The sequence below is a fragment of the Bos indicus genome, chromosome 3 (assembly GCF_029378745.1).
Source record: "Bos indicus isolate NIAB-ARS_2022 breed Sahiwal x Tharparkar chromosome 3, NIAB-ARS_B.indTharparkar_mat_pri_1.0, whole genome shotgun sequence".
Taxonomy (NCBI): Eukaryota; Metazoa; Chordata; class Mammalia; order Artiodactyla; family Bovidae; genus Bos; species Bos indicus.
In genome coordinates this window covers 27,096,175-27,117,458 of record NC_091762.1, presented here as the reverse complement: position 1 = coordinate 27,117,458, position 21,284 = coordinate 27,096,175, and the positions used below count along the sequence as shown (strand labels likewise).

The following is a 21,284-nucleotide window of genomic DNA, read 5'->3' as shown; positions in this document are numbered from 1 at the left end:
TCTGGGAGTGAGGGGCTGGGCGGAGTCAGGCAAGATAAGCTAAGGATTTGGACTTTATTGTAACTGCAAGGAAAGTCACGGAAAGGTTTTAAACAGAAGACTGGTATGATATAATTTAAATTTCAGCAGGCTGACTTTGTCTGCACAGTGGATGCTGGTTGATGAGCAAGTGTGGATGCAGAGAAGCCAGAAAATAGGTCAGTGTGGTAGCAATGAAAGAATGGTGGATCAGGAGACCAGATTAGGCAGTGGAAATGGACAAGTGGACAGACTTGACATTTGAGAGAGAAATGAACAGGATTTAGTGACTGGATGAGAGGAGTTAATTGTGACTGTCAGGCCTCTTTCTTGGCTGACCACTAAATGAAATCAGAATGACTAAGAAGAAAGTTGGGGGATGTGATGAAGTCTAAGGTCTCAAGGATTGAGTGCAATGGCACGTCGGAGCCAACTGTAGCCATTCCTGCTGGACTCCATTCAGTAAAGTCTGGTTGATAGCTTGAAATCCACCACAGTGGGAGTATTTACAGCAAAGAAACTGACTCATGCTTCAAATCAGAGCCTCCCGCCTCCTCCACATCAATCCAGTTGGCAAACATTGACTATCACTACTAGATTGGGATATTCTTGATACCCCAAAATGGGCTTAAAAACATCTTGCTCCAGACTTGACTTTCTTAAGAGAGAAAAGCAGCTGTTAAGGGAAAGACATTCAAGACAAATTAAAACTTCACTGATTGAAATTTTTGGAGGCACAATCAGGATTAACTGAAAGAGTACAAGAAAAATAAAAAATATTAAACAGGCCAATTGTGGGCTTTCTTGGTCAAGCACTATTTCTCCCACCCAACCAGAGCCAGTGAAAAGGCATGAACAGGAGTAAGATTTGAGGTGTGAGAGTCTAACCACACACAATAGCGGAGGCTGGAAATGTCTTGTAAATGAATAAATGGATGAGAGTAAGCAAGGTGGTGGAAGAAGAGAAGAGGTCTGAGTTCAATCGCTTCTTCCTGGCTGCATAATGCTGGCTTCTGTCTTTTCAGGGGCGGAGCGGGGGGCGTGAGGCAGGGGGGTGTTTCCTGGGCTTGAGCACAGGGAAAAGAAAAGTCAGAAATGGAGCTAATGGTGGAAAATGGGGAGACCGGTTGAGAAAAAAATCACAGTCATTTTGAGTTGAAAGAAATCCCCATGATTAAATCACCCCCATTTCACAGGTGCAATGACAGGGAACTAAGAAAAATGAAAGAAAATGTTATTGAGTGCTTACCCTCTGCCATTACATGTTCCCATACTCTTGTGTACCTTTTTAATCCTCTCTACATTCCTGTGCAGTCATGTTGCTAGTTCTGTATCACAGATGAGGAAACAGGGACCAGAACAGACCTGACCTGGCCCAGCCCCTCACTCACTCACAAGGGTCAGACACTGTGATCTGATCCCTGTCTGCCTCTCCAGCCTCATTCCCCACCCGTTCCCCTCTTGCTCTCTTCCTTCCAGCCATTCGGAACTGCTTTTATTTCTTCCCACATGCCACACACCTTCCTGACTCAGGGCCTGCCTTCTTGGAGGCAATGCTTCCTCTACCTGCTTCATCATCGCTCCTCTCCCGTCCTTACCCAGCAATCAACTGACTGATGGTTGCTAAGCATAAGCAACTGATAAGACATCCACATGGAGCTGTCTTGGGTCCACAGGTCTCGGGCTCACAGCGGAAGGTACAGATTTGGGAATCATCACATTTGCAGAGACTAGTCTACCCTCTCCTTCCTATAGTAAAGTCTTTTCTGTTGCACCTCCAAGACTGATCCTAAAGTAAGTTACTAATACAATCATTTCCAATGAAAAAGAACAGGAGAAAGGCGAGTGAGTTTTTCCTCAAGGTAACACACTGTGAACGAATGAATGAATGAGCAAACATCAGCTAAAGAAAGGAATCAGCAGTGTTGGTTACTTTGCTGCTAACAGTGAGTGGTTAGAAAAGGGACCACTGGGATGCTTACCTTACTATGCCAGAGGGCAGACTGAAAAGGGCCCCAGCTTTCAAGCCAGATGGACCCAGGATAAATACTTAAAAGTTCCTGCCATGCTAGATTTCCTCAGCCTAAAATGAAAATCATAATGGCTCCCAGAAAAGGTTGCTTTGAGGTCTGAATAAGACTGAGAGAAAAATAATAATAATAAAATAAATAAGACTGAGAGTCTATACAATGGCTGAAATGAAGTAGGCTTTCAACAGGGTTTTCTTTCTTTTTCTTTCAATGATTCACTGTGAGACTGTGTGAGAACTGGGCATGGAGTGCCTTTTCGCTGTTGCAAAGTAGAGAGAGATAGAGGGAGGGGAAAAATGTATCAATGATTGCTTAAACAGATATTCTATACTAGACAGATTTTTTTAACTACTGGAGATTTATTTGTTTTCAAGAATATCGAATCATCTTTTCTTTGTAAGATATGAAGGTACCTAGTACCAATATGTAGAGTGGTAATTTCCAATTGCAAAAACTCTTATAGTCTTACAAAGTATCATCATTACACCCAGTTTGGTAGTTCTCATAGGGCTAGAAGTCCAAAGTGGAACTCAAATATTTTCAGACAAAGTGACCTGATTTTTTATTTAGAAAATATGGTCATCATTAACTACTGGGTTAATGCAATGGGCCCCCCCACCCCCCTCAACTCCCAGCCACAAAATCCTCTGCTCATTTTCACTTAAGTCTTGAGATTCAGGTTAACTGCTATTTTTAGTTTATTTAATCAAACACTTCTATAGCACTTACTATCTGCTGGGCAGTTGGAAGAGCTCTACAAATATGTATTCAGAGAATCCTCTTAACAATATTAAGCAGGTATTGTTTTTAAAAGCCTTTGATCTGTGTAGATCACAGCAAACTGTGGAAAATTCTTAAAGAGATGAGAATATCAGACCACTTTACCTGCCTCCTGAGAAACCTGTATGTAGGTCAAGAAGCAACAGTTAGAATAGGACGTGGAATAGTGGACTGGTTTCAAATTGGTAAAGGAGTACATCAGGGCTGTATATTGTCATTCTGCTTATAACTTCTATGCAGAGTACTTCATGTGAAATGCTAGGCTGGATGAAGCAAAGCTGGATATTGTTTTAACCCTGTTTTGCAGACAGGCACAAAAAGATTAACTGACGAATTAGGTGGTGACACTGGATTTGAACTCAGTCTGACTCTTCACCACTGCTTCTTACTTGGCTTGTATGTGTGTGCTCGTTACTCAGTCATGTCCAACTCTTTGCGACCCCATGAACTGTAGATTGCCAGGCTCCTCTGTCCATGGGATTTCCCAGGCAAGAATGCTGGAGTGGGTTGCCATTTCCTTTTCCAGGGTATCTTCCCAACCCAGGGATTGAACCTGCATCTCTTGAGTCTTCTGCTTTGGCAGGCAGATTCTTTATCACTGAGCCATCTAGGAAACCCCTTCATATTTGGCTTGCTATATGGTATAAGGTTATTAAAGACAGTGTCACAATATCTCAGGATGCAATTTCTAGAATGTATTGGAACAGCAGTTGTTGGGAATGAGAAAGTCAAACCATTCTAGTTGTGAGTCAAGCACATCTCTAAAGCCTACAGGTAAGGCACAAACTCAGGGGTCCCCAAATCACTGAATGTCAGGGCTGGACAGATCCCCAGAGAACCATGCCCTATTCCATACCCATCCTCATATACATGAGGAAATTGAGAAGGTTTGCTTGAGCAAGATATCAATGAGCCCAGATCTTCAAAATGTTACATGGGAACCCAAATTCAGACCCAAGTTTCATAATGCTGTTGCTTTAAAAAAAAAAAAAAATTTAGAAATTCAATAAGAAATAAGATAGGGCTTCATAATTAAAGACCAAGGGAAACTAAGTTGAAAGGAAGGTCTAAGAGTCGGCACTTATCACATCTGATAGCAAGGAATATGTGACATGTGAAAAAGTAAGGAGGGAAAGGGGATGAGAGAGAGTCAAATGCAGGAAGGAAGAAAAGCTAAAGGGGGCGTGCAGGGAGAAAATAAGGAGCAAAAAAAGAAGTCCTAAGGACACAAAGTCATGGGAGCCACTGAGAAGCCTTTGAGAACTGGCAAATGAAACCCTGAAACAGAGACCAGCAAATCAGCAGAGAAGCCACGGACGAGCCAGGTGTGATACAAAAGGGAGCGGTGGAGACTACAGTCCCAGCAAGTCTGGCTCACCTGGAGAGGGCTCCTCAGCTCCTCCCCATGTGGCACGTGGAAACTGCCAGATTTCCTCAGTTTCCAAGAAATGTTATTTATGGAATTAGTTGGCAACTAATTTTAATCCCAGTGAAGGGCTGAGTCAGGTCAGCCCCAAAGACAGGGTCATTCTCTATCTCTGCTGCATCCCCATTGCCCATGAAGGACATTCAGTAAATAAATATTTTTTGAGTGATAACTAAACTGATTTAAATATAACTTTAATGTAATACAAAATGTAGGGCTTCCTGACAGAATCACAAAATTTAATAGTCACCCCAAATCCTGAGCTTTTTGCAAGACCCTGATGCTGGGAAGGATTGAAGGTGGGGGGAGAGGGGGACAACAGAGGATGAGATGGTTGGATGGCATCACCAACTCAATGGACATGAGTTTGAACAAGCTCCAGGAGTTGGTGATGGACAGGGAAGCCTGGTGTGTTGCAGTCCATGGGGTTACAAAGAGTCGGACACGATGGAACAACTGAACTGATATCATTGTGGAAACTGGCTGAGGAACCAAGACTCAGCAAGGAGAGGTGGAGATGCTTAACTGAAGCTGCAGAATAAATGGCCTGGGACCCCTCAGACACAGTCAGAAGAGACCTCTTTCCTCCTCACTGTCTGCCTCCAGCACCACAGCCAGACTGGAGGGTCTGTCAGCTCCCCACTCCCCATCCCCTTCAAGTCTAGCTAGGTTTCACCTACCACATGTTGTGGGCTTCAGGGCACTGCACCAGATAAGCATACCCACTCAGGACATCAGCCCTTAATCAATGTTAACACCTTGTCTGAGGTTTGAGGACATGCAGTTTTTTCACTTCCATTATTTAAACACAAGCTAACGGTCTTCTGGATTTTGAAGAAAGGTTTTTTTCTGGAGTTTTTTCTTAGAAACGAACAATATGATTTTAAAATACTTCCTTCTCTTCCTAAAATTTTTTCAAGGTTCCACATGGCTGCAGATTTTAGCAGTTGAAACAAAAATTCATTTGATGAGTAGAAAAAAAAAATCCCCTGAAAGTTTCAGTACCCAAACATATAAATCTTGGTATTTCCCCCTGTGTATATGACATCATAACGACAATTCAGTTAAAGATTCATTCAAGCCAGGAGCTAGGAGGGGAAGCTAAGTCTCTGGAGACATGAGCACACATGCTCACAGTACAGAGAGTGGCCACCCTCCTCAAATGTCTTGGTCACTGTGATATTGAATAATCTGCTCTATGAAGTCCACAAAAATTCTATCCATCAGCCCCATGCCCCAGTCCTGGCATGGGAATATGCTCACTGGATACAATGCTGTTGTTGTTCAGTCGCTAAGTTGTGTCCAACTCTTTGGGACCCCATGGACTGCACATGCCAGGCTTCCCTGTTCTTCACTATCTCCCAGAGTTTGCTCAAACTTACGTCCATTGAGTCAGTGATGCCATCCAACCATCTCCTTCTCTGTCACCCCCTTCTCCTCCTGCCCTCAACCTTTCCCAGCACCAGGGTCTTTTCCAATGAGTTGGCTCTTCGCATCTGGTGGCCAAAGTACTGGAGCTTCAGCTTCAGTATCAGTCCTTCCAATGAATATTCGGGATTGGTTTCCTTTAGGATTGACTGGCTTGATCTCCTTGGTGTCCAAGGGACTCTCAAGAGTCTTCTCCAGCACCATGGTTTGAGATACAAAGATAATCAAAAGAAGAGCATAGTCTCTTCATCCGAGGAAGTTTAGTGCAGCTTGTTTCTCTAACCTAGCTCTTAATAAATTCAAACTGAATGAGCCCTAGATATTAACAACAGATCATCCAAATGAGCCCTAGACCAGCTCAGTCTCAATAATAATATTTAACAATAGCAACAACATCAGCACTTTTACTGAAGGCTCACTATGTGCCAGGTACTTGGTCCAAGACATAGATAGATGTGTGAATAGATAGGTAGATGGATAGGTTCATTAAATCCTCAACTTAACTCTGCAGGGTAGGCCTTACTCTTCATTGATTCGCTCACCAAATATTTATTGAATGCCTCCTATGTCCCAGGTACTGTACTAAGCAGTTAGGATACAACACTGAACAAATCAGACAGAATCCTGCCCTCCTGGAATTTACATTATTGGTGGGGTTTGGGGGTGGGGAAGGGGAGGAAAACATTAAATGAAAAAGTATATTAGGTGGTATTAAGTGCTATCGAGAAAAATGAAGCAGCGTATGAGGAGGGGGATGATTAATAATGAGAAGGGAAGTTCCTGTTATATGTGAGGTAGTTATAGCTGGCAAGTGAGCACGGCCCAGAAAAAGTAAAGGAATGAGCTTGAGCATATGGGGAAGAGCATTCAAAGGTAATGCTCTCTGGAGCTCAGAGAGGTTCAGAAGCTGACCACAGTCGCCCAGCTGGTCCATGACAGAGCTAGTGTCCTGACACAGGCGGCCAGCTCCAGAGCCCGTGCTGTTAGCTGCAATGTGAGATGCCTAGATCTTTCCTTGTCAATTCCACCTACATCCAGTCCCAGTCAGTGATTTCTCTGTTTGCATGATTTCCAAAGGCAGAAATCTACTGGTCTTAGCTATACCACCACAGCTTCCCTGTCTTCATCTATTTCAGACTTAAACTGCAGCCCCCTGCCTGCCAGCAGACCATAACCCCCAGGCTACCCAGTTCCAGAAACTCCACAGAACTCGCCTCACATGTGCTCTCAGCTGTCAAGCTATTTCTCGTCTCCTAGATGAGTTCATCCAGAATTAAGATGTTTGTTCTTTAAACCAACTTCCTTTTGCGCTTTCCTGTCTCCTGTCACGCTAAAATACTCTTCTTTTTGTTCCTTATTCTTGCACTTGAGAATGCCTCTCTCCCCAGGATGTTTCCCTCTCAATCTGTGCAGTCCAATTCAACAGCCACTAGCAACACGAGGCTCATGAGCCCATGACACGTGGTTAGTGCAAATTGAGATGTATTGTGAGTATAAGACACATACCAGACTTTGAAGATTAAGTACGAAAAGGGAAATGTAAAATCTTTCATTAATATTTTTTATATCAACTACATGTCGAAATGAAAATATTATGGATATATAAGGTTAAATAAAATATATTAAGATTAATTTTACCTGTTTCATATTATATTTCTATTTAACAGCATTACTCTGGCCTGCTCTTTCAATATACCCACATCATATCATGCTCAAAAATCACATTTGCCTTTGATTGTTCTTGTCTTGGATAGTACCTACAGCATGCTTTGGAGAATAAGGTTCTTACTAGAGCTATTTAAGATTCTGAAAGTCTTTTTAAATCTATTCACCAAAGTCTGATTAAAGGTATTTCAATACACTATTGGTTATTTCATTAAAAATTTCTTTATAATCCCTATTAGTTTTTTCCAAGTACTCAGCTCATAGTTGAGAAACTCTATTACAACTAATTTATGATGACAGCCTTATTAGTTTCTTATTAATATGGATTTCTTATTATTAATATGGATTTCTTTAATGTGAATGTGCACATTAAACTTTTTTTTTTTTCCTACTTTTTAACTGTTACATGGGAAAAACATTCAGACACTACAGACCAGAGAGCCTGATGGAAATTCAGACACTGATCTTGACAGACATTCAGGGAACATTAGGGAAAATGAAGGTCACTAGGGGGGGCATTCCCTGGTGGGCCAGTGGCTAAGACTCTGTGCTCCCAATGCAAGGGGCCTGGGTTCGATCCCTGGTCAGGGAAATGGATCCCACGTGCCGCAATTAAGAGTTTACACGCCTCAACTAAAGATCCCACAGGCCACAACGAAGGACAAAGATCTTGCATGCCCCAACTAAGGCCTGACACGGCCAAATAAATAAATATATATTTTTGTAAAGTGAAGGTCATCAGGAACCAAAATGGGTTCATTTCCTCAGAGCAAGCCTATCAAAATAACTTGGTTTCCTGAGATGGATACTTGCTTGATAAAACAGTTCAAGGTCACAAAGGACAGATCTTTGAACCAAGAGCTTCCAACTGCAGGCAGAGAGCAGACATGGATTTCTTACAGTATTTCTGGGCAAGAGGTGCCCTCACTTTCACTGGCTTCACTTGAGCCCCAGTCCTTGGGCTAAGAGCTCATCAGCACAGGCACAAGCAGCACTGAGAAGGAGAAGGCCGACAAATGCAAGGGAAAGAGACTGAAAACAAGAAAACAAAGAGGCCAAAGCAGAGAATCCCACGCCCATAAAGTAACTACAAGACATTCTCCTTTAAGGCCGGTGGACGGGTACCAAAGGCTACCTCCAAAGAGGAACTGCTTGAATGTCTTCCAGCCCTATTCTGGGGACGGGATCATTATTTTAGTCACACTTCATATTCAAACTTGTCTGAGCAAACGGAAAAGGTTGTATCCTGGTTTCACCTTCAGTCCTGAGATGGAAGCTTTTATCTGTAACTGCACAATCTAAGGCGCTGCTGCTGTGCCCTTCAGTAAAAACTTCAAAAAACCTTCTGTACTTGAGAGTAAACAACATGAAAAGAAATCAAAAGACAGAAAACTTGTGCAAACAAAGGCTGATGCACACAGGCAAACATTCTGCTTTTAAAGAGAGAAAGCAAGGCCTACCCTCAAAGCTTGTATTAATTTAAAAACACAAGTGTAAGTCACGCTGGGACCCAGCCTCACCCCACAGCAGGCCAGCAGCTTCCACACCAGGTAGGGCCTGGCAGGGGAGTCAATGGAGTCAGCTGCCCACAGAATTTGACTGTGCCGCAACAGAAGGGTACATGCAGCCCATATGCGGGCGCCCCTAGAACATATAGTTCTAGTTACCAAAAGGGAAGGAGAGAGTGCTGATGGGTTAAGAGCTCACCAGCACAGGCACAAGAAGCATTGGGAAGAGCAACAAGCACAAGGAAAAGAGATGGAAAAACAAGAAAACAGGTCATGTCCTACACAAGGCCGCTTCTCCAAGACCAGGAAACATAACTGGCCTATTCACTACATAGAAAAACCCAGAGAATTAGGCAAGATGAGGAGACAGAAATAGGAAACAAACAAAGGAAAAAGACAAACCCCAAAAGAAGAACCGAGTGGAGACAAACAATCCATTTATCTGATAAAGACTTTAGGGTAATTCAATGAACTCAAGAGAAGAATAAACAGTGTGAGAACTTCACCAAAGAGTTAGAAAATAGAAAGATTCAAACCAAGCTGAAGACTACAATAACTGAAATTTAAAAACTAAACTAGAAGGAATTAACAACAAAAACTTGATTAGAAAATAGGCAGGGGACCTGAATATACATTGTCCAAAGAAGGCAGAGATGGCCAACAGGCCTATGGGAAGATGCTCAGCATCACTAATAATCAGGGAAACACAAATCAAAATCACAATGAGATGCCACCTCACACCTGTCAGAATGGCTAACAGCAAAAGGGCAACAAATAACAAGAGTTGCAAGAATGCAGTGAAAAGAAAACTCGCACTGTTGGTGGGAAGGTAAATTGGTGCGACCACTACGGAAAACAGTATGGTGGCTCCTCAGAAAATTAATAGAAACGGCCATACGACCCAACAATTTCACTTCTGTAAATTACCCAAAGAAGAAAGAAGCACTTATTAGAAAAAACACGCACACTAATATTCATTGCAACATTATTTACAATAGCCAAGATATGGAAGCAACCTATGTGTCTATAGATAGATGAATGAATAAAGAAGATGGGGGTATTTACAAACAATGGAATATTACTCACCCATAAGAAATGAAATCTTGGCTTTTACAACAACATGGATAGATATAGCAGGTATTGTGCTAAGTAACTTTAGTAAAACAGGGAAAGACCAATACCATATGATTTTACTTATATATGAAATCTAAGAACAAACATTCAAAAGAGAAACTGACTCATAGATACAGAGAACAAACTAGTAGTTACCAGAGGCAAGGTGGGTAGAGGGGTGAGTGAGATGGGTGAGGGAGATTAAGAAGTACAAACTACCAGCTATAAAATAAGCAATTATGGAGATGTAATATACAGCACAGGGAATATGGCCAATAATATTGTAATGACTTTCTATGGTGACAGGTGATAACTAGACTTATGTGATCATTTTGTAATGTATAAAAATGTTGACCCACTACGTTTACACCTGAAACTAATGTAATATTATAAGTCAATTAAAAAAGGGAAAAAACAAATAACAGTAATGAAGTGTACAAGTAAACAATTCAATTTTTTAAAATTATAGTAAAAAGAGGGCAACAAAATAAACTCCCAGATCCAGTTCTTTAAAAGTAGTTGTAAGTCGTTTTCAAAATTCCTAAAAGAGACCTGTTAAAGATAAAAAAAACAGCAGCAAATGCAGAAATGTGAAATTTGATTAGATCTTGGTATTTTAAAAGACATTCTTGTGACAATTGAAGGAATCTGAATAAGAGTAGAAGTTAAGTGATATTATGAAATTACTGTTAATTTCAATATTAACAAAATATTGTTAATTTACAAATATTATGTTATTGTGTTTATGCCAAAGCATTCAGGATGTATAAAACAGTATAATTATGGCAAAATATTAATAAATGAATACATAAATAAACCCCCATTCTTAATTTCATGGCCCAAAGAAAGTTCCTCCACCTCTGCATTGTAGATTACAATCTACAATATTGAATACAATCTATGCGATTGGTAATTTGCTGTTTTATATCATTTTACCTGCTTTGACAACGTTACATTGGGCAATATATACATGTTATAAGAGATCAACTATGGTTATACCAATCATCAAAAAGCTGTTTATCTGGACTTCCCGGTGGCCTAGCAGTTAGGATTCTAGGCTTTCACTGCCTTGACCCAGATTCAGTCCCTGGTTGGGGAAAGATCCCATAACCAGGGGTGCAGGGGGGAAAAGAGGGTAATCTATTCTTGGGTTGGGAATACATGGACTCTGAGTCATGGGCTAAGTGCCAGCAGGTTCTACTGCTTCTCTGCTGTGTGAACTTTGACATGGTCTCAACATACTCAACTATTTTTCTCCTCTTTAACAGTCTCTACCTTACAAAACTAGTACAACAATTAAATGAAAAAAAAAAAAATTAAAACTTAAGCACAACACTTGGCACAAAGCATGTGCTTAATTCATGGCAACTATTATATCCACCCCACTGTAATACTGGATCTAGTTGGGGTTTTTTTAATAGGAATACACAACATTATTTTGACTTGGATTATCTTTCTTAAATAAACACACATAGACTCTCCAAACCTTAAGTCAAACAAAGTGTATGAATAAGTCTCACATAACAATGAGCTTCCCCAGTGTCTCAGCAGTAAAAGAATTCACTTGCTAATGTAGGAGCTAAAGGAGCCACAGGTTCAAGGCCTGGGTCAGGAAGATCCCCTGGGGAAAGGCATGGCAGCCCACTTTAGGACTCTTACCTGAAAAATCCCACAGACAGAGGAGCCTGGTGGGCTACAATCCATAGGGTCGCAAAGAGTCGGACACGACTGAAGCGATGGCACACACGCATATAACAATGTGAGATAACATAAGAATTTAAAAGGGAGAAACGTTTGACCAATACTTTACCATCTACTGTTCAGATTTAACAATCTGTACTGTGAAAAATATTAAAATATATCAAAGAAAGAGACATTTTATTAAATATTATATGACTTGGTTCCTGTGTACTAGGATCTAAAATCTAGTTGGAGAGATTAGGTCAACAAGAGCAGAATAAGGCAAGCTCTGCTAAAAGAGCAAACTAACAAAATCACTGTCTGAGGAGGCCTTACAAATAGCTGTGAAAAGAAGAGAAACGAAAAATCAAAGGAGAAAAGGAAAGATATAAGCATCTGAATACAGAGTTCCAAAGAATAGCAAGGAGCGATAAGAAAGCCTTCCTCAGCGATCAGTGCAAAGAAATAGAGGAAAACAACAGAATGGGAAAGAATAGAGATCTATCTCTTCAAGAAAGTTAGACATACCAAGGGAACATTTCATGCAAAGATGGGCTCAATAAAGGAGAGAAATGGTATGGACCTAACAGAAGCAGAAGATATTAAGAAGAGGTGGCAAGAATACACAGAAGAACTGTACAAAAAAGATCTTCACGACCAAGATAATCAACATGGTGTGATCACTGACCTAGAGCCAGACATCCTGGAATGTGAAGTCAAGTGGGCCTTAGAAAGCATCACTACGAACAAAGCTAGTGGAGGAGATGGAATCCCAGTTGAGCTATTTCAAATCCTGAAAGATGATGCTGTGAAAGTGCTGCACTCAATATGCCAGCAAATTTGGAAACCTCAGCAGTGGCCACAGGACTGAAAAAGGTCAGTTTTCATTCCAATCCCAAAGAAAGGCAATGCCAAAGAAGGCTCAAACTACCGCACAATTGTACTCATCTCACATGCTAGTAAAGTAATGCTCAAAATTCTCCAAGCCAGGCTTCAGCAATACGTGAACTGTGAACTTCCTGATGTTCAAGCTGGTTTTAGAAAACGCAGGGGAACTAGAGATCAAATTGCCAACATCCACTGGATCATAGAAAAAGCAAGAGAGTTCCAGAAAAACATCTATTTCTGCTTTATTGACTATGCCAAAGCCTTTGACTGTGTGAATCACAATAAACTGTGGAAAATTCTGAAAGCAATGGGAATACCAGTCCACCTGACCTGCCTCTTGAGAAACCTATATGCAGGTCAGGAAGCAACAGTTAGAACTGGACATGGAACAACAGACTGGTTCCAAATAGGAAAAGGAGTACGTCAAAGCTATATATCGTCACCCTGCTTATTTAACTTCTATGCAGAGTACATCATGAGAAACGCTGGACTGGAAGAAGCACAAGCTGGAATCAAGATTGCTGGAAGAAATATCACCTCAGATATGCAGATGACACCACCCTTATGGCAGAAAGTGAAGAGGAACTAAAAAACCTCTTGATGAAAGTGAGAGAGGAGAGGGAAAAAGTTGGCTTAAAGCTCAGCATTCAGAAAACTAACATCATGGCATCTGGTCTCATCACTTCATGAGAAATAGATGGGGAAACAGTGGAAACAGTGTCAGACTTTATTTTGGGGGGCTCCAAAAACACTGCAGATGGTGACTGCAGCCATGATATTAAAACACGCTTACTCCTTGGAAGGAAAGTTATGACCAACCTAGATAGCACATTGAAAAGCAGAGACATTACTTTGCCAACAAAGGTCCATCTAGTCGAGGCTATGGTTTTTCCAGTGGTCATGTATGGATGTGAGAGTTGGACTGTGAAGAAAGCTGAGCGCCAAAGAATTGATGCTTTTGAACTGTGGTGTTGGAGAAGACTCTTGAGAGTCCCTTGGACTGCAAGGAGATCCAACCAGTCCATTCTGAAGGAGATCAGTCCTGGGTGTTCATTGGAAGGATTGACGCTAAAGCTGAAACTCCAGTACTTTGGCCACCTCATGCAAAGAGTTTACTCATTGGAAAAGACTGACGTTGGGAGGGATTGGGGGCAAGAGGAGAAGGGGACAACAGAGTATATGACTGGATGGCATCACCAACTCGATGGACATGAGTTTGAGTGAACTCCGGGAGTTGGTGATGGACAGGGAGGCCTGGCGTGCTGCAATTCATGGGGTTGCAAAGAGTCAGACATGACTGAGTAACTGAACTGAACAAAATCACTGCAGATGGTGACTGCAGCCATGATATTAAAACACGCTTACTCCTTGGAAGGAAAGTAATGACCAACCCGGATAGCATATTTAAAAGCAGAGACATTTCTTTGCCAACAAAGGTCCGTCTAGTCAAGGCAATGGTTTTTCCAGTGGTCCTGTATGGATATGAGAGTTGGACTGTGAAGAAAGCTGAGCACCGAAGAATTGATGCTTTTGAACTGTGGTATTGGAGAAGACTTTTGAGAGTCCCTTGGACTGCAAGGAGGTCCAACCAGTCCATCCTAAAGGAGATCAGTCCTGGGTGTTCTTTGGAAGGAATGATGCTAAAGCTGAAACTCCAATACTCTGGCTACCTCATGCAAAGAGTTGACTCATTGGAAAAGACCCTGATGCTGGAAAGGATTGGGGGCAGGAGGAGAAGGGGATGACAGAGGATGAGATGGCTGGATGGCATCACCGACTCCATGGACACAGGTTTGAGTAAACTCCAGGAGTTGGTGATTAACAGGGAGGCCTGGCGTGCTGCGATTCATGGGGTCCCAAAGAGTTGGACACGACTGAGCAACTGAACTGAACTGAACAACAGTTTCTATTTTTGAGCTTGGTACTTTCCCAGCACTACCTAGGTCCTGTCCACATGTTACCCCACTGATGCACTCCACTGCTGAATCCTGCCAGCCCAGACTTCAAAACACACCCTGATAGTTCCTATTTCTCACCCCACCCCATCATTTCTTACCCACCCTCAGCTAGTCATTGTTCCCACAGCCTCCTAACTGGTCTTCCTGCTTCTCCTTTTTCATCAGCAAGAACTATTCTCTACCCAGGATCCAGAATAATTCATTTAAACACTCAAGTCATCACAATTTCACTCCTATTCAAAACTCTCTGAGACTTGCTACTTCACTGGGAATTTAACAAGTTAGTCTTTAAGGGCCCACAAAACTTTATCTCTAGAATCCAGCCCTGACTACTTGTACAGTTTAATTTCCTATTTACTCTCCAGCACAGTGGTCTCCTCAAAGTTCCTTAAATATTTGAAACCTATTTCAAGGTTTTTGCTGCCATCCTCTCTGTCTGGAATACTACTCTCCCAGTCACCTGGCCTGTTCCATCACTTCCTTTTAAGTCTACACTCAACTGTTTCCCCTTTTAAAGAGACCTCCCCTGACTACACTATATAAAATACTAACTACCAGAGAATGACTGAATGAAATATACCTCCATCCCACAGAGCACTATGCAGCTGTAAAAAAAAAAAAAACAAGAGGATGATTTCTATGAACTGATATGGAATTATGGAAATCATATGGAATATGATTTTCCAGACATGTGGTTAAGTGACAAAATCAACCTATAAGAGAGTACATTGAGTATGTTACCTATTGTTTGAAAGAGAGAGTTAGAAACAAACATATGTATCTGTTTGTATCCACAAAAAGAAACAGGAAAGACAAAAACAAACAAATGATACACTGTAGGGAGAGAGATAGGGATGGAATAGAATTTCTGAGCACTTTTTAAATGGTCATCCCTCAGTATCCACAGGGTATCGGTTCCAGGACCCCAGTGGATACCAAACTCTGAGAAGGCTGAAGTCCCTTACATAAAAACGGCATAGTAACCTATGCACATCTTCTCATATACTTTAAATCATCTCTAGATAACTTATACTATCTAATACAATGTAAATGCTACTTAAATAATTGTAAATACAACATAGTTCAGTTCAGTCGCTCAGTCGTGTCCAACTCTTTGCGACCCCATGAACTGCAGCTCGCCAGGCCTCCCTGTCCATCACCAACTCCTGGAATCCACCCAAACCCATGTGCATTGAGTAGGTGATGCCATCCAAATACAACATAAATGCTATTTAAATAATTGTCAGAATACAGCAAATTCAAGTTTCGCTTTTTGAGATTTTATGGAATTTTTTTCCCTGAATATTCTTGATCTGTGGTTGGTTGAATCCACAGAGGCAGAACCTGCAAATATGGAAGGCCAGCTGTGTTTGGTTTTTATTTGAACCATGTTAACAGATTCCATATTTTAAAATTAAATTAAGGTGGGGGAAACCCTAAAATTGAATAGACAGAAACACATTGATGTAACTATGTATCCATTTGATAACATAACCACACAGAAGAAAAATTAAGAACTCAGGTAACTTGAAAATACAGTGTTCTGTACATATTTAGTGGAATATGTGGAAGAATAAAAGTTTTGAACTATATTTAGTAAAACTTGTGCTTGGGAGTAGTATTGGCACAGGAATTATGGAACTAGTTTGTGTTTAATGTAGATTAGGCAAATATTCTAATGCTACTAAGAATAGAATTCTTAGGAGGAAGTTCTTAGGGAGGAAACAGAAGAATTGAATTGTTGGATTACTTTGTGGTAACAAGATAAATGCATGACTTTGTGAAAGCTATTCCTAGCTCTGAGAACTGACAGGGCCTAGCAAGCTGTGACTTCAGGAGCCTTGAGCACACCCAGTGTGTGTGTGTGCTCAATCGCTCAGTCGTGTCTTAGTCTTCCCGACTCCATGGACTGTAGCTCATTAGGCTCCTCTAGTCCATGGGGTTTCCCAGGCAAGAATACTAGAGTGGGTTGCCATTTCCTTCTCCAGGGGGTCTTCCCAACCCAGAGATCAAACCCGTGTCTCTTATGTCTCATTAGCAGGCGGATTCTGTACCACTGAGCCACCTGGGAGACCCTTAGCACATCTAGCACCCAGATCTTAAATTCTAAATACCATTCCCCACTAAACGAAAAAGGGAATCTAATGAGCCCAAGGCTGAGGCAGGAAAGGTACAAAATGAGCCCAGAACATCCTTCTATGCCAACAAAGAAGGAAGTGCTCAAAACTGAAGCTTGGAGGGGTTCCCAGTGACCAAATTCAGGATCACCAAGCATCAGAATGGATAATGACCGGAATGCTATATTAAATGATACCCATGAGTCCTTACTAGTACTAAAAAATAGAATAAAAAGGGAGGTGCAAAAGCTCTTTGTTACTAAAGATTGTCAATAAAGTATATAGACAAATAGGGATAGAAAATTTCCGTCTGCAACAATTTAGTGATAATAGACTTGGGGAAGAATTATCACTGAGTGCTAAAACACGGGGTGAAAGATTGTTGGAGAACAGGATATTCACACAATCTCAAAGTGTTACTTAATGAATCTCGTATTACAGACATAGCTCATTTTATTATGCGGCATTTTATTGCACTTTGTAGACACTGTGCTTTGTACACAAACTGAAGTTTCGTGGCAACTCTGCATTGTCAGATAGTAATCAGCATTCTTTAGCAATAAAATATTTTTTAAATTAAGGTATGTACATTTTCTTAGACACAATGCTACGGCACACTTAGACTACAGTATAATGTAAATGTCATTTTTAAATGCACTAGGAAATAAAAACTCATATGACTTGCTTTATTGCGATATTTGCTTTATTGAAGTGGTTAGGAACTGAGCCCACCTATCTCCTATATTTACTCGCCTCTACAATAGAGAAATCTGATAGACCTCACCTTAACCAATCAATCAACATTAACATCTCCGATAATCAGCAAATGGACTGCATCTGCACCCTGATGAGATGCACACCTGTGCTCAGGAAAGTCCACATCAGAATTTAAGCATGCACTCCAACACTGAGGGACATTTATATAAAACAACTCGTCCAGACCCTTCAAAAAGAGCAATGTCATAAAGTTTAAAAAAAGAAAAACGTTGGCAACAGTTTATATTTTTAGATTCAAAGGGATTAAAAAAGCATGGGGCTTCCCTGGTAGTTCAGCTGGTAGAGAATCTGCCTGCAATGCAGGAGACCCTGGTTCGATTCCTAGGTCAGGAAGATCCCCTGGAGGAGGGCATGGCAACCCACTCCAGTATTCTTGCCTGGTGAGTCGCCATGGACAGAGGAGCCTGGCGGGCTACAGTCCATGGGGTCGCAAAGAGTCGGACAGGACTAGGCGACTAAGCATAGCACAGCACAAACAGGCATGAGTACCAAACTTGATGTATGATCCAGGACTGGCTTCTGGACCCCATCTGAACACAGTCTTTTATCAATGCTATACTTCCTGACGCTGAAAATGGTGCCAGGGCTTACTGGAGACATATTATTCTTACAAGACCTATGTTGAAATATTTAGGGTTAAGGTGTTGTAAGAGCTGCAATTCTCAAACGGTTTAGCAAAAAACAACAACAAAAAGTAACTGGGTAGGTGTGGGTGTTTGTCTCTAGTAAACCAAATGTGATAAAATGTTAATAACTGGTGATTCAAGGAGAAAGGCATGCCAAGTGTTCACTGTACTGTTTTTGCAACTATTCTAAAGATTTTACGTCTTTCGAAATTTAAGAAAATTAGTAAGAACTATTAACCACTTCCATTTCCCTTGCTCTGCACTACTAATCTCTGTATTAGTAAATGTTCACCACCACCCAACAACTACACATTCACTGCTTTCTTTCTTCACTGTCTCTTCCCCACTCTAATAATTGTAAGCTTCCCTGTGCTGACACAGAGCTGTCAGTCAGTAAGTATGTGTTGAATGGCTGAAGCTCACAATCATTCTATGAAGCAGATGTTAGTATCCTTTCTCTCACATGTGTGGTGCTCTCTCTTCAAAGACAAAGATACAGAGTCACAGAGAAGTGAGGCAACTTACAGAAGTTTAACCGTGAGGGGCAGGGCCAGGGTCTGAGATCCAATACTGTTAATCACTGTTAGGCAGCTTTCCCCACTGAGACCGGCTTGGTACCCAAAGGGCTCACTATCTGCAGAGCTATAGAGTTTTCCTTAGCACAAAGCCTATCCAGAGAAGATAATATTTATGCTTGCAGAACCAAATGACCTCTGAATAAATAAATGAATTAGGTGGGAGAGACCACCATGAGGGGACTGTTTAGAGAGTCTTCCTAGAAGAGGTGTGGCTAGATGGGTAGACTGTTTTCAGTGGAAAAGAGCATAGCAACAGGCAGTGGTGGCCAAAGGTGCCTTCTGAGACCAGGGAGAGACCCGCACATCTGAAGGAATTACCTCATCCATTCAACCTTGGTATGTGCTTCTTCCTCGTGCTGACAGCTCTGGCCTATGAAACCCTCACAGCCTTTGGGGCCTGTGATGGTACCTGTCCAGGCCCCCTCTGCCTCCAATCCCTCTCAACTACAATCTTTTCTCTTCATTGCTGCCAGATTATTCTAAGTGGATGGGTCTGCTCCTGTCAGGCCCAGAAACAGGTCTCTTTTGCCTGCAGGAGAGAATCCCAGCTCCCAAAGGGGACTTTCAGGGTCCCCCATGGGGCCTCAGGATCCCACCGGCACACTCCAATGACACTGATGGCTCCCTACTGCCTCTACACTCTCCTCCTCTTTCTTTCTTGATCTCCTCTTTCTTTCTTGATCCCCTCCTCTTGGCATCTTTTCCCACATCATGGCATGATACCACCGGTCCTCGGAGGCTAGGTTCAAACACTCTCCCTTCCAGGAAGTTTTTGCTTCAGGAAAGATATTTGATTTCACCAAAGATGTGGTTCTCTTCCCTCTGCACGCCCGCAGCACTTTATATTTACCTCTCTTACAACATTTAATTCTGTGCCTTACACTGTAGGTACTTTTGAGCACATGTCAACCCCCACCACGACCACCCCTACCCAGGCTGTATTCCATAGCGCATAGACGCGTGCCTCCCACAGGCACTCAACACACTCTGAACGCCGAGTGGAGAGGAAAGGCTGATCAGGTGTGTGCGCTAAAGGGCCAGCAGGGGGATTCCAAGTACTAGTTAAGGGGGCTATTACTATGCACCAGGTGTTTGGCTATGACTTAATTAGGGGCCTGTGTGGGAAAAGGTTGATGATGTGGGTGAGGAGGTAAAAAAATGGAGACAAAGATACCTATCTTATGGGGCTGCCGTGACAATTTAACTGAAGAAGTGTGAAAAGGAGAAACACAGTCCGAGACACTCACACATTCGTCCTTTTCTGTTCAGAAGGGAGGGGAAAGCAGCACCAGCCACACTACTTAGAAACTCCGAATCGAGGCCCTCTCCTTCCGGCTACGAGGCGATTCTGAACCACCGCCATCAGCCAGGGCGCGGCCGCGGGACAGGCGCGGTTGCACTTGGCTTTGGCCGCGGCGCGCGCGCACACAGCGGGATCCACTGCCCGTGGAGACCCGCCCCGGACAAGCTCGCGGGCTGCGGAAGCAGTAAAAAAAAAAAAAAAACAACTGCTCAAGTTCTGGACGATGGCGTCTCGAGAAGTAGTAACTTAGTCACTGGGGTCGCGCAGAAAAGGCACCCCTTCCAGAAGAACACGGGGTGGAAGATAATTGGGGATCGGGGGTCGAGGGAATTAAGAAGGATTCCCAAAGGGCGGAACGAGCGCAGGGGAGGTGAACGAGCCGGAGTCTGGTTTCTTTTTCCCAGACCTCAGAGCCTGAGGAGCAAGTTTCTTACTGACCACCCTATGGTGATTTGTGGATGACACGATAAGTTGCCTCGCACGTACCCCCCGCCACCTTCGCCACCCGAATTTGCAGCCGCCTTGGACCGCGCCCGTCCACCGGGCCCGGAGCCCGGGGGCCACTGACACCTCCCGCTACCGGTCCCTGTGGGCTCCCGGAGGAAGCCTCCACTCACCCAATTTGAGGAACAGGTAGACCACTCCAAGGACCCCCAGGGCCCACCCAGGGGCGCTCCCTGCGGCCATGGCGGTCCGGGCAGTTTCTGCTAATGGCTCGCAGCCGCACAACTCTGTCTGCCGGAGGGCCAGCCCCGCCTCTCGCGCCCCGCCCCGCCTCTCGCGCCCCGCCCCGCCTCTCGCGCCCCGCCTCGCCCCGCCTGCCTCGCGGCAGGCTGGCACCGGATGCAGTCTGGGCGCCGGTCCTTTCCTCTTCTCGCGGACTCGGTTCGGGTCCCAGTCGTTCCTGCCATTCCGCAGCCACCCGCTTTGCTCTGTTGAGCTCTTTAGCAAAAGTGGCGTGCGTTTTTACAACCAGGTTTATCCTCGTTCCTCCCGCACTTTTCCTTGGCATTTGGAACGCGATGGAGGCGCCCCCGCAGCTGGGGGTATTGGACTGTCGCTCCCGAAAGCTGCGCCCCACTGGGCGGGAAGTGACAGGAGAACTCTGGTGGGACACGGACGTTCTGAAGCGCTTTCCAGCAGCTGCAGCAGCGCAGAAGTTTTACCTGCCGGTTAAGACGGTGAAGAACTTGCCCACAATGCAGGAGACCCAAGTTCGATCCCTGGATCGGGAAGATTTCCCTGGAGAAAGGAACGGCAACCCCCTCCAATATTCTTGCCTGGAGAATCCTATGGACAGAGGAACCTGGCGGGCTACAGTCCGTGAGGTCGCAAAGAGTCCTGAGCAAGTAGCACACACACTCCCCATTTATGACTAGATAAAACAGC

At 43.1% G+C, this 21,284-nt stretch overlaps 1 protein-coding gene across 3 annotated transcripts in view; it reads right to left on the bottom strand.

Moving 5' to 3' along the window:
* CD58 (CD58 molecule) overlaps positions 1-20,652 on the bottom strand; it is a 63,523-nt gene extending 42,871 nt beyond the window's left edge. For all 3 annotated transcript variants that reach the window (XM_070785853.1, XM_070785855.1, XM_070785854.1), the window contains exon 1: positions 20,513-20,652. In XM_070785853.1, coding sequence (XP_070641954.1) covers positions 20,513-20,582 — 70 coding nt within the window. In that variant the 5' untranslated portion in view covers positions 20,583-20,652. The remainder of the gene's footprint in view (positions 1-20,512) is intronic.
* Between the last annotated feature and the right edge of the window lie 632 nt (positions 20,653-21,284).